The sequence below is a fragment of the Somniosus microcephalus genome, unplaced genomic scaffold (assembly GCF_052327205.1).
Source record: "Somniosus microcephalus isolate GS21.2 unplaced genomic scaffold, FLI_Smic_1.0 unresolved_chr3, whole genome shotgun sequence".
In the NCBI taxonomy this organism is placed as follows: domain Eukaryota; kingdom Metazoa; phylum Chordata; class Chondrichthyes; order Squaliformes; family Somniosidae; genus Somniosus; species Somniosus microcephalus.
This window is the reverse complement of record NW_028225181.1, coordinates 21059908-21078557: the sequence shown is the minus strand read 5'-3', so window position 1 is coordinate 21078557 and position 18650 is coordinate 21059908. Positions and strand designations below refer to the sequence as shown.

At 51.3% G+C, this 18650-nt stretch overlaps 1 protein-coding gene across 1 annotated transcript in view; it reads left to right on the top strand.

Annotated features, from left to right (window-relative positions):
* LOC147091288 (lysophosphatidic acid receptor 5-like) overlaps positions 1-12040 on the top strand; it is a 61822-nt gene extending 49782 nt beyond the window's left edge. The window contains exon 2 of the mRNA XM_085976711.1: positions 161-12040. Coding sequence (XP_085832837.1) covers positions 596-1786 — 1191 coding nt within the window. The 5' untranslated portion in view covers positions 161-595 and the 3' untranslated portion in view covers positions 1787-12040. The remainder of the gene's footprint in view (positions 1-160) is intronic.
* The last annotated feature ends 6610 nt before the right edge of the window (positions 12041-18650 follow it).

The following is an 18650-nucleotide window of genomic DNA, read 5'->3' as shown; positions in this document are numbered from 1 at the left end:
AGGGAGAGAGAGAGAATAAGAGACAGAGAGAGACAGAGAGAGAGAGAGACAGAGGCAGAGACAGAGAGAAAGAGAGAGAGAGAGACAGAGAGAGAGAGAGACAGAGAGAGAGAGAGAATTCTGAGCAATACTCTAAAACCCATCTCTTTTTGTTTTACAGATTCGGATGGACAGAGTGTCCAGTTTCTGTTTTGAGCTTGGATCTCCGCCCTGCACTGTTCCAACATTCTAAGACCCCCCGCAGCCCATCTCAGTCTCTTTGACACACGGGCCCCGCATTCATCGACAGCCGAGAGGAACCACAGCCCTGGACCCGATCGACTCTGCTCGGCCAAAGAGGCTTCGCGAGCCCGGCTGTCAATTTGAACGTTTTGAGCCGAGGTCAAGGCGCAGTTTCCGTCTTCGCCTGGCGGAGAGTGGGAAAGGTGGCCGGATTAGGAAAGAGGGAAACCCTGGCCTCCCATGTGAAGCCCGATTGTGTGCGCGTTGGCAGAGAGCTTGTTTTCGGGGAATCCCCCCCCACCCCCGCCCCCCTCGACCCTTTGTGTTTGTGCAGGTGGAAGAGTTTGGAGGGAAGGAAGAGCCAAGAGCCAAGATGGATGGAGACGGGTCTGCCCTCTACGCGAACGTGACTGAGCCGCTCGCCGACTGCAAGGACCACGACAAGGTCCACCGGCTGCACCTGGTCTGGCACAGCCTGGTCTTCCTCCTGGGGTTGTCCCTCAACAGCACCGCGCTCTGGGTTTTCCTGCGCTACTTCAAGTTCAACAACAATACGGTCATCTACATGGTCAACCTGGCCATCTGTGACCTCCTCTTCACCCTGGCCCTGCCCCTCCGCATCTACTACTACGCGATAGACATCTGGCCCTTTGGGGACGTGCCGTGCCAGATTGCCGGCTCCCTCTTCCAGATCAACATGTACGGCAGCTGCCTCTTCCTGGTTTGCATCAATGTGGACCGCTTTCTGGCCCTGGTCTACCCGCTGAGGTCGCGCCACCTGCGCCGGCCCAAGATGGCCAGGTGGGCGTGCGGGGCCGTCTGGGCAGTCATCGTCCTGTGCAGCATCCCCGTGGCTCTGGCGCACGACACCAGTCGGTGCTGGGGCGCCGACGGCGCGGTGGAGGTGCGCTGCTTCGAGAGCTTCTCCCGCAGCGCCTGGAAGCACGAGATACTGCCCCTGGTGCTGTGCCAGTTCTTCCTGGGCTTCCTGCTGCCACTGGCCACCGTGCTGTACTGCTTGGGCCGCATCCTGCGGGCCCTGAGCCGAGCCGAGACCGCGGCGCCCCAGAAGCGGAGCAAGACCATCCGCCTGCTGCTGGTCAACGTGGCCATCTTCGTCGTCTGCTTCCTGCCCTACAACGTGGTGCTGGTGCTCTACACCTTCCTCAAGGCCAGGCCCAGCGCCAGCTCCCCGCGCCTGCGGGCCGACACCCGCTGGGTGCTGCAAATCGCCATGCTCCTGACCTGCGCCAACTGCTGTCTGGACCCCCTGGTCTACTACTTCAGCACCGAGGGATTCCGCAACACCTTCCGGGCCAAGCACGCGGTCCTCTCGGAGGAGACCAAGGAGAGGTGGATGAGCGCCAACTCCAGCAAGAGCCGCAAGAAGAGCAGGAACAGCACGTGGATCAAAGGGCGCAGGGGTCGGCCTGTCGCTGCCCCCGCCAGTGGCGGGAACGAGGGTCAGAGCCCACCGATGCAGGAGATGAACGAGCGAGGGCCAAAGAGGATTGGGAGCGCCGAGAATGGGTCAAACGTCGGAGTGAAGGAAGACAGCATTTAGTGAGCACCTCCATTTCCGATCACTGCCCCCCAAACCCCTTCCCATTCACTCCCATTGTACGCAATCCCAATGGAACCAAACCTCTTCCTGTTCACTCCCATTGTACGCAATCCCAATGGAACCAAACCTCTTCCTGTTCACTCCCATTGTACGCAATCCCAATGGATCCAAACCCCTTCCCATTCACTCCCATTGTACAGAATCCCAATGGACCCAAACCCCTTCCCATTCACTCCAATTGTACAGAATCCCAATGGACCCAAACCCCTTCCCATTCACTCCCATTGTACAGAATCCCAATGGACCCAAACCCCTTTCCATTCACTCCCATTGTACAGAATCCCAATGGACCCAAACCCCTTCCCATTCACTCCCATTGTACAGAATCCCAATAGACCCAAACCCCTTCCCATTCACTCCCATTGTACAGAATCCCAATGGATCCAAACCCCTTCCCATTCACTCCCATTGTACAGAATCCCAATGGACCCAAACCCCTTCCCATTCACTCCCATTGTACAGAATCCCAATGGACCCAAACCCCTTCCCATTCATTCTCATTGTACAGAATCCCAATGGATCCAAACCCCTTCCGATTCACTCCCATTGTACAGAATCCCTATGGATCCAAACCCGTTCCCATTCACTCCCATTGTACAAAATACCAATGGACCCAAAGCCCTTCCCATTCACTCGCACCATACGCAATCCCAATGGACCCAACCCCTTCCTATTCACTCCCATTGTACAGAATCCCAATGGATCCAAAACCCTTCCCATTCACTCCCATTGTACAGAATCCCAATGGACCCAAACACCTTCCCATTCACCCCCATTGTACAGAATCCCAATGGACCCAAACCCCTTCCCATTCACTCCCATTGTACAGAATCCCAATGGACCCAAACCCCTTCCCATTCACTCCCATTGTACAGAATCCCAATGGACCCAAAACCCTTCCCATTCATTCCCATTGTACAGAATCCCAATGGATCCAAACCCCTTCCAATTCACTCCCATTGTACAGAATCCCAATGGATCCAAACCCCTTCCCATTCAATCCCATTGTACAAAATCCCAATGGACCCAAAGCCCTTCCCATTCACTCACACCGTACGCAATCCCAATGGACCCAACCCCTTCCTATTCACTCCCATTGTACAGAATCCCAATGGATCCAACCCCTTCCTATTCACTCCCATTGTACAGAATCCCAATGGATCCAAACCCCTTCCCATTCAATCCCATTGTACAGAATCCCAATGGACCCAAACCCCTTCCCATTCATTCCCATTGTACAGAATCCCAATGGACCCAACCACTTCCTATTCACTCCCATTGTACAGAATCCCAATGGACCCAAACCCTTCCCATTCACTCCCATTGTACAGAACCTCAATGGACCCAACCCCGTCCCATTCACTTCAATTGTACGCAATCCCAATGGATCCAAACCCCTTCCCATTCACTCCCATTGTACAGAATCCCAATGGACCAAAACCATTCCCATTCACTCCCATTGAACAGAATCCCAATGGACCGAAAACCCTTCCCATTCACTCCCATTGTACGCAATCCCAATGGATCCAAAACCCTTCCCATTCGCTCCCATTGTACACAATCCCATTGGACCCAAAACCCTTCCCATTCACTCCCATTGTATGCAATCCCAATGGACCAAACCCCTTCCCATTCACTCCCATTGTACAGAATCCCAATGGAAGTAAACACCTTCCCATTCACTTCCATTGTACAGAATTCCAATGGATCCAAACCCCTTCCCAATCACTCCCATTGTACAAAATCACAATGGACCAAAATCCCTTCCCATTCACTCCCATTGTACGCAATCCCAATGGACCAAACCCCTTCCCATTCACTCCCATTGTACAGAATCCCAATGGAACTAAACACCTTCCCATTCACTTCCATTGTACAGAATCCCAATGGATCCAAACCTCTTCCCATTCACTCCTATTGTAAACAATCCCAATGGAAGCAAACTCCTTCCCGTTCACTCCCATTGTACGCAATCCCAATGGAAGCAAACTCCTTCCCGTTCACTCCCATTGTACAGAATCCCAATGGATCAAACCCCTTCCCGTTCACTCCCATTGTACGCAATCCCAATGGATCAAACCCCTTCCCATTCATTCCCATTGTACGAAATCCCAATGGACCAAACTCCTTCCCGTTCACTCCCATTGTATCCAATCCCGATGGACGAAACCCCTTCCCGTTCACTCCCATTGTACCCAAACCAAATGGACCAAACCCCTTCCCATTCACTCCAATTTTACACAATCCCAATTGTCCAAACCCCTTCCCATTCACTCCCATTGTATGCAATCCCAATGGACCCAACCCCTTCCTATTCACTCCCATTTACAGAATCCCAATGGATCCAAACCCCTTCCCATTCACTCCCATTGTACAGAATCCCAATGGACCCAAACCCCTTCCCATTCACGCCCATTGTACAGAATCCCAATGGACCCAACCCCTTCCTATTCAATCCCATTGTACAGAATCCCAATGGACCCAAACCCTTCCCATTCACTCCCATTGTACAGAATCCCAATGGATCCAAACCCATTCCCATTCACTCGCACCATACGCAATCCCAATGGAACCAACCCCTTCCTATTCACTCCCATTCTACAGAACCTCAATGGACCCAAACCCTTTCCCATTCACTCCCATTGTACAGAATCCCAATGGACCCAAACCCCTTCCTATTCACTCCCATTGTACAGAATCCCAATGGATCCAAACCCCTTCCCATTCACTCCCATTGTACAGAATCCCAAAGGACCCAAACCCCTTCCCATTCATTCCCATTTTACAGAGTCCCAATGGACCAAACCCCTTCCCATTCACCCCCATTGTTCAGAATCCCAATGGACCCAACCCCTTCCCATTCATGCCCATTGTACGCAATCCCAATGGATCCAAACCCCTTCCCATTCACGCCCATTGTATGCAATCCCAATGGATCCAAACCCCTTCCCATTCACTCCCATTGTACAGAATCCCAATGGACCCAAAACCATTCCCATTCACTCCTATTGAACGCAATCCCAATGGATCCAAAACCCTTCCCATTCACTCCCATTGTACCCAATCCCAATGGACCCAGAACCCTTCCCATTCACTCCCATTGTATGCAATCCCAAAGGACCAAACCCCTTCCCATTCATTCCCATTGTACGCAATCCCAATGGATCCAAATCCCTTCCCATTCACTCCCATTGTACGCAATCCCAATGGACCCAAACCCCTTCCCATTCACTCCCATTGTACGCAATCCCAATGGATCCAAAACCCTTCCCATTCACTCCCATTGTACGCAATCCCAATGGACCCAAACCCCTTCCCATTCACTCCCATTGTATGCAATCCCAATGGACCAAACCCCTTTCCATTCACTCCCATTGTACAGAATCCCAATGGAACTAAACACCTTCCCATTCACTTCCATTGTATAGAATCCAAATGGATCCAAACCCCTTTCCATTCACTCCCATTGTTCAGAATCCCAATGGAACTAAACCCCTTCCCATTCACTTCCATTGTACAGAATCCCAATGGATCAATCCCCTTCCCATTCACTCCCATTGTACGCAATACCAATGGATCCAAACCCCTTCCCATACACTCCCATTGTACAGAATCCCAATGGAACTAAACACCTTCCCATTCACTTCCATTGTACAGAATCCCAATGGATCCAAACCTCTTCCCATTCACTCCTATTGTAAACAATCCCAATGGAAGCAAACTCCTTCCCGTTCACTCCCATTGTACGCAATCCCAATGGAAGCAAACTCCTTCCCGTTCACTCCCATTGTACAGAATCCCAATGGATCAAACCCCTTCCCGTTCACTCCCATTGTACGCAATCCCAATGGATCAAACCCCTTCCCATTCATTCCCATTGTACGAAATCCCAATGGACCAAACTCCTTCCCATTCACTCCCATTGTATCCAATCCCAATGGACGAAACCCCTTCCCGTTCACTCCCATTGTATCCAATCCAAATGGACCAAACCCCTTCCCATTCACTCCAATTTTACACAATCCCAATTGTCCAAACCCCTTCCCATTCACTCCCATTGTATGCAATCCCAATGGACCCAACCCCTTCCTATTCACTCCCATTTACAGAATCCCAATGGATCCAAACCCCTTCCCATTCACTCCCATTGTACAGAATCCCAATGGACCTAGACCCCTTCCCATTCACGCCCATTGTACAGAATCCCAATGGACCCAAACCCTTCCCATTCACTCCCATTGTACAGAATCCCAATGGATCCAAACCCCTTCCCATTCACTCCCATTGTACAGAATCCCAAAGGACCCAAACCCCTTCCCATTCATTCCCATTTTACAGAATCCCAATGGACCAAACCCCTTCCCATTCACCCCCATTGTTCAGAATCCCAATGGACCCAACCCCTTCCCATTTATGCCCATTGTACGCAATCCCAATGGATCCAAACCCCTTCCCATTCACGCCCATTGTATGCAATCACAATGGATCCAAACCCCTTCCCATTCACTCCCATTGTACAGAATCCCAATGGACCCAAAACCATTCCCATTCACTCCTATTGAACGCAATCCCAATGGATCCAAAACCCTTCCCATTCACTCCCATTGTACCCAATCCCAATGGACCCAAAACCCTTCCCATTCACTCCCATTGTATGCAATCCCAAAGGACCAAACCCCTTCCCATTCATTCCCATTGTACGCAATCCCAATGGATCCCAATCCCCTCCCATTCACTCCCATTGTACGCAATCCCAATGGACCCAAACCCCTTCCCATTCACTCCCATTGTACGCAATCCCAATGGATCCAAAACCCTTCCCATTCACTCCCATTGTACGCAATCCCAATGGATCCAAACCCCTTCCCATTCACTCCCATTGTATGCAATCCCAATGGACCAAACCCCTTTCCATTCACTCCCATTGTACAGAATCCCAATGGAACTAAACACCTTCCCATTCACTTCCATTGTATAGAATCCAAATGGATCCAAACCCCTTTCCATTCACTCCCATTGTTCAGAATCCCAATGGAACTAAACCCCTTCCCATTCACTTCCATTGTACAGAATCCCAATGGATCAATCCCCTTCCCATTCACTCCCATTGTACGCAATACCAATGGATCCAAACCTCTTCCCATACACTCCCATTGTACAAAATCCCAATGGACCCAAACCCCTTCCCTTTCACTCCCATTGTACGCAATCCCAATGGATCCAAACCCCTTCCTGTTCACTCCCATTGCACAGAATCCCAATGGATCAAACCTCTTCCCATTCACTCCCATTGCATGCAATCCCAATGGATTAGATCCCTTCCCATTCACTCCCATTGTACGTAATCCCAATGGATCCAAATTCCTTCCCGTTCACTCCCATTGTACAGAATCCCAATGGATCAAACCCCTTCCCGTTCACTCCCATTGTACACAATCCCAATGGATCAGATCCCTTCACATTCACTCCCATTGTACCCCATCCCAACGGCTCAAACCCCTTCCCATTCACTCCCATTGTACGCAATCCCAATTGACCAAACTCCTTCCCGTTCACTCCCATTGTACCCAATCCCAATGGACCAAAACCCTTCCCGTTCACTCCCATTGTACGCAATCTCAATGGACCCGAATCCTTCACATTCACTCCCATTGTACCCAATCCAAATGGACCAAACCCCTTTCCATTCACTCCCATTGTACGCAATCCCAATTGCCCAAACCCCTTCCCATTCACTTCCATTGTACAGAATCCCAATGGACCCAAAACCATTCCCATTCACTCCTATTGAACGCAATCCCAATGGATCCAAAACCCTTCCCATTCACTCCCATTGTACCCAATCCCAATGGACCCAAAACCCTTCCCATTCACTCCCATTGTATGCAATCCCAAAGGACCAAACCCCTTCCCATTCATTCCCATTGTACGCAATCCCAATGGATCCCAATCCCCTCCCATTCACTCCCATTGTACGCAATCCCAATGGACCCAAACCCCTTCCCATTCACTCCCATTGTACGCAATCCCAATGGATCCAAAACCCTTCCCATTCACTCCCATTGTACGCAATCCCAATGGATCCAAACCCCTTCCCATTCACTCCCATTGTATGCAATCCCAATGGACCAAACCCCTTCCCATTCACTCCCATTGTACAGAATCCCAATGGAACTAAACACCTTCCCATTCACTTCCATTGTATAGAATCCAAATGGATCCAAACCCCTTTCCATTCACTCCCATTGTTCAGAATCCCAATGGAACTAAACCCCTTCCCATTCACTTCCATTGTACAGAATCCCAATGGATCAATCCCCTTCCCATTCACTCCCATTGTACGCAATACCAATGGATCCAAACCCCTTCCCATACACTCCCATTGTACAAAATCCCAATGGACCCAAACCCCTTCCCTTTCACTCCCATTGTACGCAATCCCAATGGATCCAAACCCCTTCCTGTTCACTCCCATTGCACAGAATCCCAATGGATCAAACCTCTTCCCATTCACTCCCATTGCATGCAATCCCAATGGATTAGATCCCTTCCCATTCACTCCCATTGTACGTAATCCCAATGGATCCAAATTCCTTCCCGTTCACTCCCATTGTACAGAATCCCAATGGATCAAACCCCTTCCCGTTCACTCCCATTGTACACAATCCCAATGGATCAGATCCCTTCACATTCACTCCCATTGTACCCCATCCCAACGGCTCAAACCCCTTCCCATTCACTCCCATTGTACGCAATCCCAATTGACCAAACTCCTTCCCGTTCACTCCCATTGTACCCAATCCCAATGGACCAAAACCCTTCCCGTTCACTCCCATTGTACGCAATCTCAATGGACCCGAATCCTTCACATTCACTCCCATTGTACCCAATCCAAATGGACCAAACCCCTTTCCATTCACTCCCATTGTACGCAATCCCAATTGCCCAAACCCCTTCCCATTCACTCCCGTTGTATGCAATCCCAATGGACCCAACCCCTTCCTATTCACTCCCATTTACAGAATACCAATGGATCCAAACCCCTTCCCATTCACTCCCATTGTACAGAATCCCAATGGACCCAAACCCTTTCCCATTCACTCCCATTGTACAGAATCCCAATTGACCCAACCGCTTCCTATTTACTCCCATTGTACAGAATCCCAATGGATCCAAACCCCTTCCCATTCATTCCAATTGTACAGAATCTCAATGGACCCAACCCCTTCCCATTCACTCGCATTGTACAGAATCCCAATGGATCTAAACCCCTTCCCATTCACTCGCACCATACGCAATCCCAGTGGAACCAACCCCTTCCCATTCACTCCCATTGTACAGAATCCTAATGGATCCAAACCCCTTCCCATTCACTCCCATTGTACAGAATCCCAAAGGACCCAAACCCCTTCCCATTCATTCCCATTGTACAGAATACCAATGGACCTAACCCCTTCCCATTCACTCCCATTGTACACAATCCCAATGGATCCAAACCCCTTCCCATTCACTCTCATTGTACAGAATCCCAAAGGACCCAAACCCCTTCCCATTCATTCCCATTGTACAGAATCCCAATGGACCCAGCCCCTTCCCATTCACTCCCATTGTACCCAATCACAATGGACCAAACCCCTTCCCATGCACTCCCATTGTACAGAATCCCAACGGACCAAACCCCTTCCCATTCACTCCCATTGTACGCAATCCCAATTATCCAAACCCCTTCCCATTCATTCCCATTGTACCCAATACCAATGGACCCAACCCCTTCCTATTCACTTCCATTGTACAGAATCCCAATGGACCCAAACCCCTTCCCATTCACTCCCAATGTACAGAATCCCAATGGACCAAACCCCTTCCCATTCACTCCTATTGTACACAATCCCAATGGACCCAAACCCCTTTCCATTCACTCCCATTGTAGGCAATCCCTATGGATCAAACCCTTTCGCATTTACTCCCATTGTACGCAATCCCAACGGATCAAACCCCATCCCATTCACTCCCATTGTACACAATCCATATGGATCCAAACCCCTTCCCATTCGCTCCCATTGTACGCAATCCCTATGGATCCAAACCCTTTCCCATTCACTCCCATTGTACACAATCCCAATGGATCCAAACCCTTTCCCATTCACTCCCATTGCACACAATCCCAATGGACCCAAACCCCTTCCCATTCACGCCCATTGTACGCAATCCCAATGGATCAAACCCCTTCCCATTCACTCACATTGTACAAAATCCCAATGGACCCAATCCCCTTCCCAGTCACTCCCAGTGTACAAAATCCCAATGGACCCAAATCCTTCCCATTCACTCCCATTGTACATAATCCCAATGGATCAAAACCCTTCCCATTCACTCCCATTGTACGCAATCCCAATGGATCCAAACCCCTTCCCGTTCACTCCCATTGTACAGAATCCCAATGGATCAAACCTCTTCCCATTCACTCCCATTGTACGCAATCCCAATGGATCCGATCCCTTCCCATTCACTCCCATTGTACACAATCCCAATGGATCCAAACCCCTTCCCGTTCACTCCCATTGTACAGAATCCCAATGGATCAAACCCCTTCCCATTCACTCCCATTGTATGCAATCCCAATGGATCCGATCCCTTCCCATTCACTCCCATTGTACACAATCCCAATGGATCCAAACCCCTTCCCGTTCACTCCCATTGTACAGAATCCCAATGGATCAAACCCCTTCCCGTTCACTCCCATTGTACACAATCCCAATGGATCAGATCCCTTCCCATTCACTCCCATTGTACCCAATCCCAACGGATCAAACCCCTTCCTATTCACTCCCATTGTACGCAATCCCAATGGACCAAACCCCTTTTCGTTCACTCCCATTGTACGCAATCCCAATGGACCCAAATCCTTCCCATTCACTCCCATTGTACCCAATCACAATGGACCAACCCCCTTCCCATTCACTCCCATTGTACAGAATCCCTTCGGACCAAACCCCTTCCCATTCACTCCCATTGTACGCAATCCCAATTGTGCAAACCCCTTCCCATTCACTCCCATTGTACGCAATCCCAATGGATCCAAACCCCTTCCCGTTCACTCCCATTGTACCCAATCGCAATGGACAGAACCCCTTCCTATTCACTCCCATTGTACAGAATCCCAATTGACCCAAACCCCTTCCCATTCACTCTCATTGTACAGAATCCCAATGGACCAAACCCCTTCCCATTCACTCCCATTGTACACAATCCCAATGGACCCAAACCCCTTTCCATTCACCCCCATTGTACGCAATCCCTACAGATCAAACCCCTTCCCATTTACTCCCATTGTACGCAATCCCAACGGATCAAACCCCTTCCCATTCACTCCCATTGTACACAATCCATATGGATCCAAACCCCTTCCCATTCGCTCCCATTGTACGCAATCCCTTTGGATCCAAACCCTTTCCCATTCACTCCCATTGTACACAATCCCAATGGATCCAAACCCTTTCCCATTCACTCCCATTGCACACAATCCCAATGGATCCATACCCCTTCCCATTCACTCCCATTGCACACAATCCCAATGGACCAAACCCCTTCCCATTCACTCTCATTGTACAGAATCCAAATGGATCAAACCCCTTCCCATTCACTCCCACTTCAACATTCATCAGTCTATCCCAGTCCAGTCCACCCACCGCCATCCGTCTAGACCCTCCAAAACCCCCTCAGAGTGTTCAACCCCACTATTGACTGGATTTGACAAACTGTCACTGTCAATATTGAGAGGTCAACAGCCAAAAACTGTGCCGTCCAACCAGGGATGATAAACTCGCCAAACCCATGTCAGTAATGAGATCCGTGGCCCAGACTGCCCACTAGTGGCCGAGGAACTGCACTTGACGAACAAATCCAGCTTCTTCTACTTGACCAACAGGCCCGGGTTTCAAAATGGCCGCCTTATGATCAACTGGTCTTAACCTTTCAACTCTTCGGAGTGAGCGCCATTGGAGCGTGATGACGTCAGGAGGGGAACTGAAGCCCCATTTGCTGTAAACATCAGACTAGGAGCCCGTGGGGAATCAGAAACTGAACTCTTATTATAAATGTCACCGTGGGAGGTTCAGAGCCTCCGTGTATTTCCTGTTTCAAAACCTTTTGACACCCACTGCACAGAAAGATATAAATCAGTGGTGCTTGTAACATGGCCTCAGTTGGTCTTTGCTGCCCTTCCTGCCTTCACCTGTGATGTACAAAACAAAGCCTTTTCTGAGACCTCCATCCAGGCCCTGTCTGTTTGTGGGGGGTCAGAGCTGGGGCTCAGTGTCCCTGGGGCCTGTGTTCAGGCCCTGTCTGTCTGTGGGGTGTCAGAGCTGGGATTCAGCGCCCCTGGGGCCTATGTTCAGGCCCATCCTGTCTGTAGGGTGTCAGAGCTGGGATTCAGCGCCCCTGGGGTCTGTGTTCAGGCCCTGTCTGTCTGTGGGGTGTCAGAGCTGGGATTCAGCGTCCCTGGGGCCTGTGTTCAGGCCCCGACTGTCTGTGGGGTGTCAGAGCTGGGATTCAGCGCCCCTGGGGCCTATGTTCAGGCCCATCCTGTCTGTAGGGTGTCAGAGCTGGGATTCAGCGCCCCTGGGGTCTGTGTTCAGGCCCTGTCTGTCTGTGGGGTGTCAGAGCTGGGATTCAGCGTCCCTGGGGCCTGTGTTCAGGCCCCGACTGTCTGTGGGGTGTCAGAGCTGTGATTCAGTGTCCCTGGGGCCTATGTTCAGGCCCATCCTGTCTGTAGGGTGTCAGAGCTGGGATTCAGTGTCCCTGGGGCCTGTGTTCAGGCCCTGCCTGTCTGTGGGGTGTCAGAGCTGGGATTCAGTGTCCCTGGGGCCTATGTTCAGGCCCATCCTGTCTGTAGGGTGTCAGAGCTGGGATTCAGTGTCCCTGGGGCCTGTGTTCAGGCCCTGCCTGTCTGTGGGGTGTCAGAGCTGGGATTAAGTGTCTCTGGGGCATGTGTTCAGGCCCTGCCTGTCTGTGGGGTGTCAGAGCTGGGATTCAGTGTCCCTGGGGCCTGTGTTCAGGCCCTGCCTGTCTGTGGGGTGTCAGAGCTGGGATTCAGTGTCCCTGGGGCCTGCGTTCAGGCCCTGCCTGTCTGTGGGGTGTCAGAGCTGGGATTCAGTGTCCCTGGGGCCTGCGTTCAGGCCCTGCCTGTCTGTGGGGTGTCAGAGCTGGGATTCAGTGTCCCTGGGGCCTGTGTTCAGGCCCTGCCTGTCTGTGGAGTGTCAGAGCTGGGATTCAGTGTCCCTGGGGCTTGTGTTCAGGCCCTGCCTGTCTGTGGGGTGTCAGAGCTGGGATTCAGTGTCCCTGGGGCTTGTGTTCAGGCCCTGCCTGTCTGTGGGGTGTCAGAGCTGGGATTCAGTGTCCCTGGGGCTTGTGTTCAGGCCCTGCCTGTCTGTGGGGTGTCAGAGCTGGGATTCAGTGTCCCTGGGGCCTGTGTTCTGTCCCTGCCTGTCTGTGGGGTGTTAGAGCTGGGATTCACTGCCTATGGGGCCTGTGTTCAGGTGCAGACCCGTGTCCCATCACCGTGCGGGGGAATCGCAGCTACGCACCCGCGTCCCATCACCGTGCGGGGGAATCGCAGGTACGGACCCGCGTCCCATCACCGTGCGGGGGAATCGCAGGTACAGACCTGCGTCCCATCACCGTGCGGGGGAATCACAGGAATAGACCCACGTCCCATCACCGTGCGGGGGAATCGCAGGTACAGACCCACGTCCCATCACCGTGCGGGGGAATCGCAGGAATAGACCCGCGTCCCATCACTGTGCGGGGGAATCGCAGGTACAGACACGCGTCCCATCACCGTGCGGGGGAATCGCAGGAATAGACCCGCGTCCCATCACTGTGCGGGGGAATCGCAGGTACAGACCCACGTCCCATCACTGTGCGGGGGAATCGCAGGAATAGACCCGCGTCCCATCACCGTGCGGGGGAATCGCAGGTACAGACACGCGTCCCATCACCGTGCGGGAGAATCGCAGGTACAGGCCCGCGTCCCATCACCGTGCGGGGGAATCGCAGGAGTAGACCCGCGTCCCATCACCGTGCGGGGGAATCGCAGGAGTAGACCCGCGTCCCATCACCGTGTGGGGGAATCGCAGGTACAGACACGTGACCCATCACCGTGCGGGGGAATCGCAGGTACAGACACGCGTCCCATCACCGTGCGGGGGAATCGCAGGAACAGACCCGCGTCCCATCACCGTGCGGGGGAATCGCAGGGACAGACCCGCGTCCCATCACCGTGCGGGGGAATCACAGGGACAGACCCGCGTCCCATCTCCGTGCGGGGCAATCGCAGGAACAGTCCCGCGTCCCATCACCGTGTGGGGGAATCGCAGGTACAGACACGCGTACTGTTATGTCCGTGTATCTTAATGTTGTGTCCTTCAATAATCAGACAACAGACTGCAGGGAACGATTCAACAGGTGTTTACTGAATGAAGGTTGCTCTAGAACTAACTGTACAGATCACTACTCAGGGTTTATATACAGGTGTGGTCACTGCCGGTACTACAGTATACAGGAGCTGTAAAAAGTAGTTCTCTCCCTTAAAGGTACATACATTACAATTCCTCCCCTTTTAGATTAACAGTACCATAATACTCATTTAACAATTAACATTTTTAATATACAATGTTACATGAAAATAGTCCATTCATATATTCAGTCTCTGGGGAGGGTTCCTGATTCTTTCTGGATAACGCCTTTCCTGAGTGTCTCGCTCTTGGTGCGGAGGCGATTCTAGCACCCTGTCGTCAGTTGATTCATCAGCTACCAGTGCTATTGTTTCTGAGGTAGATGCGACCTGTACGTCGGGTTCCTCACCAGGTACGTATGGCCGAGACATGGGGTTGACTCGTTCCTGTGACTCTAGGATCTGGTCAGCATGGCGTCTCACAATGTTCTCCCCAACATCTGCTGTGTACATTAGTGGCCCCTGCCGTGTGCATATCATTCCTGGTTGCCATTTCTCTGTTCAGTAGTCGCGGGCCAAGACTGGTTGCCCTACATTGAAGCTCCTTGTCGGCTTCTCATTGATGTGCTGGAATTGCTTACTCTCAACATCTCTTCGTACATTTGGTCTGAGCAAATCCAGACAAGATCTCAACCTTCGGTTAAAGAACATCATGGCCGGGGCCTGGTTGGTGACTGCATGTGTCGCATTTCTGTAGGCTAACAGGAAATTGTCCACCTTATGCTGCAGTGGAATGTCGTCATCGCACATGGCCTTTACTGCTTTTTTAAAGGTTTGTACGAACCTCTCAGCCAATCCATTTGTGGCTGGATGATACGGGGCAGATGTGCAATGCCTTACCCCATTCCTTTTCATAAATCTTCAAAACTCTTCGGACACAAACTGTGGTCCGTTATCAGAGCAAATCTGCTCTGGCAAGCCGTTCCTGGCAAAAATGGTCCGTAGGACTGCAATAGTTTTCTCCGTGGTGGTGGAGGACATTTTGATCACCTCAGGCCATTTCGAGTGCGCATCCACGGCTATTAAAAACATTGAGTCCATGAATGGATCAGCAAAATCAATATGTACCCGTTGCCATGGAGATGAGGGCCACTCCCATGGGTGTAGAGGGGCATGTGGTGGTGCATTTTGGATCTTCTGGCATCCTGAGCAGCTCTTTGTCAGGTCCTCGATTTGCTGATCGATCCCCGACCACCACACATAAGCCCTAGCAAGGCTTTTCATTTTCACCCCTCCCAGATGACCTTCGTGAAGCTCATTGAGCACTCTCTCCCTTAACTTGGGTGGAATTACCACTCGGGATCCACACATCAAGGTCCCCTGGCATACTGACAGCTGTTCTCTTCTGGATGAGAATGCTGGCAACAGTGAGTCGCCATGTGCTGGCCATCCCTCCACCGTCAAATCATATACCCGAGACAGTGTCGGGTCATTTCGGGTCTCCTTCTCTATACCAGCATTAGTTACTGGCAAGCATTCAATTATAGTCGAATGAAATATTTCGACAGGATCCACTGCCGGTGCTTCCTCTGCAGTAGGCAGTGGCAGGCATGATAGCCCATCAGCATTTCCATGCTGTTTCGTGCCCTTATACTCGACTTCATATTGGTGCGTCCCTAGAAAAAGGGACCATCTTTGTAGCCGTTGCGCAGTCATCACCGGAACGCCCTTCTTTGGATTAAAGATGGAGACAAGTGGTTGGTGGTCAGTCAGCAAGGTGAACTTCTGCCCGTGCAGATAGTGATTGAACTTTATCACTCCCCACACTATGCTGAGGGCCTCCCTGTCAATCTGGGCGTAGTTACGCTCGGCTGAGGTTAGTGACCGAGACGCAAAGGCTACTGGCCTTAAAAAACTTTGGGCTTGCATTTTCCTCTATTTTGATCGTCGCTGTTATGCCTTTTAGTGTTCCGAGTCCCTGCTGGAAGACTTCTTGTGCATCAGTTAGCATTTTTGACAGTCGTCCAGGTGTGACGTCGTCATCCTTTTTGGCATCTACAGTCAGTGCTTGTATGGAATGCCAATCTAGCTGTATCTTCCGGATCCATTCACGTCCTAGTCGTGGTGGTCCTCCATCTGGCAATACATATAGGTCCATTTTTGGTGTTTCCTTGCCGTTATACATAATGTTCCCCCTTATTTTTCCTTTGGGGTAGACTTTTTGCCCCGTGTACGTCTTCAAGACAATCTTTGTATCTCTCAAGAGTATATGTGAGAATAGCTGCTTGTAGTCCCTTCGGTTTATGACTGTTAGGGCTGATCCTGTGTCCAATTCCATTTTCACTTGGACTCCTGCTATCTTGAGCGTGACCCAGATAGTTTGGTGATCCTCCATTTTGATCACATTATGTAGTTTCAGACAACCCAGCTCCTTGCTTCCGGAGTCTGTATCACTCTTCTGTTCGTCTGAACTACTCTCCCGTCACCTTATGTACCTTCTTGTACTTCTCCTGTGGAGATTTCTTGCTGCTGGTTTTCTTTACCGACCTGCAGACTCTTGCTATGTGTCCTACTTTTCCACACTGTCTGCACACTTTGTCCTTGAACCAGCAATCATTATGGTCGTGTGTTGTTCTGCCGCAGCGATAGCACTTCACTGTTCCGTGTGACATTTCATTTGTGCCATATTCTTGCGGTCTCCGTTGTATCTCTGCAGCGCCCCGTGCTGCTGCTTCGTGTGATACTGCAATGCTGAAAGCCTTGTCCAGCGTAAGATCCTTTTCTGATAGAAGCCGTTTCTGGGTTCCTTCACTTTGAAGCCCACACACAAACTTGTCCCTTAAAGTATCTGCTAGTCCCGTTCCAAACTGGCAGAGTTTCGATAGCTTGCGCAGTTCTGTTAAATACTCAGCATTACTTTCGTCTTTATGCTGGTTCCTTTTGTGAAACTTAAATCTTTCTGCTATCAGCAGTGGTGTGGGGTTTAAGTGGTCCTGTAGGATTGACACTATGTTTTCAAAATCCTTTTCTACTTGCTTCTCTGGGGTTACTAGGTTTCGTAGTAAGCCATACGTTTTTGCACCCATTGAATTCAACAATACCAGCGCTTTCTTGTCATCTGGAACTTCATTCGCCTTGCAGTATACTTCTATGCGTTCGACATCTGTCATCCAATCTTCGACTTTATTGTCGAACGCTGTGATACTGCCACTCTTCGGCATTTTTGGGTGTGGTTAGACTAGCTTAAAATGGCGTCTCCCGCGCTTTCCTTTCTTCCCCACTGCGGCTTAAAATGGCGTCTCCTGCGCTTTCCTTTCTTCCCCGCTGCGGCTTAAAATGGCGTCTCCCGTGCTGCTGCCAACGCCGCTCTCGGCAGTCCTCGTGGCAAATGGCGAAGCCCTGTGGGTTTCGCGCGCTGCTCCTGCGCTGCTGCCAATGCCGCTCTCTGCGGTCCTCGTGGCAATGGCAGCGCCTCGCGTTTTCCTGCGTGCCTCTCTCCCCCGTTGACGCTGCTTGGCCCTTGACCACTGGCTGCGCTCTGCTCTCTCTCATCTCTCTCCCCCGTTGACGCCGCTCGGTCCTGAACACCGGCTGCGCCCTGTGCGCTCTGCCCTCTCTCTCTCCCCCATCGACGCTGCTCGGCCTTTTTCTGTGTCGTCGGTCGGCTCTAGCCGCCGCTGTCCGGGAAGGGTCTGCGCAGTACCTGTTGCCAGCCCATTTCGCTGGACCACCGTGACTGGAAAGCCAAGCCTGGCTCTCGACAGCCTCCCCTGCGATGCTCAAATCTCCGCTGGATGACTGGGCGGTTGCCCGTGGTCGACGCCCGTGCTTCTGGACTCGACCTCCTTCCACTGTTCTCCAGGAGCGAATCCCTGGGCGGTGATGCAGAGTTGCAGGTAGGTTCGAATCTGCGTCGTCGCCAATGTTATGTCCGTTTATCTTAAAGTTGTGTCCTTCAATAATCAGACAACAGACTGCAGGGAATGATTCAACAGGTGTTTACTGAATGAGGGTTACTCTAGAACTAACTATACAGATCACTACTCAGGGTTTATATACAGGTGTGGTCACTGCCGGTACTACAGTATACAGGAGCTCTAAAAAGTAGTTCTCTCCCTTAAGGTATATATACATTACACACATTACACGTACCAGCACAATGCGGGGGAATCGCAGGAACAGACCCACGTCCCATCACCGCGCGGGGGAATCCCAAGTACAGACCCGCGACCCATCACCGTGCGGGGGAATCGCAGGTACAGACCCACATACCATCACCGTGCGGGGGAATCGCAGGAACAGTCCCACGTCCCATCACCCTGCGGGGGAATCGCAGGAACAGTCCCACGT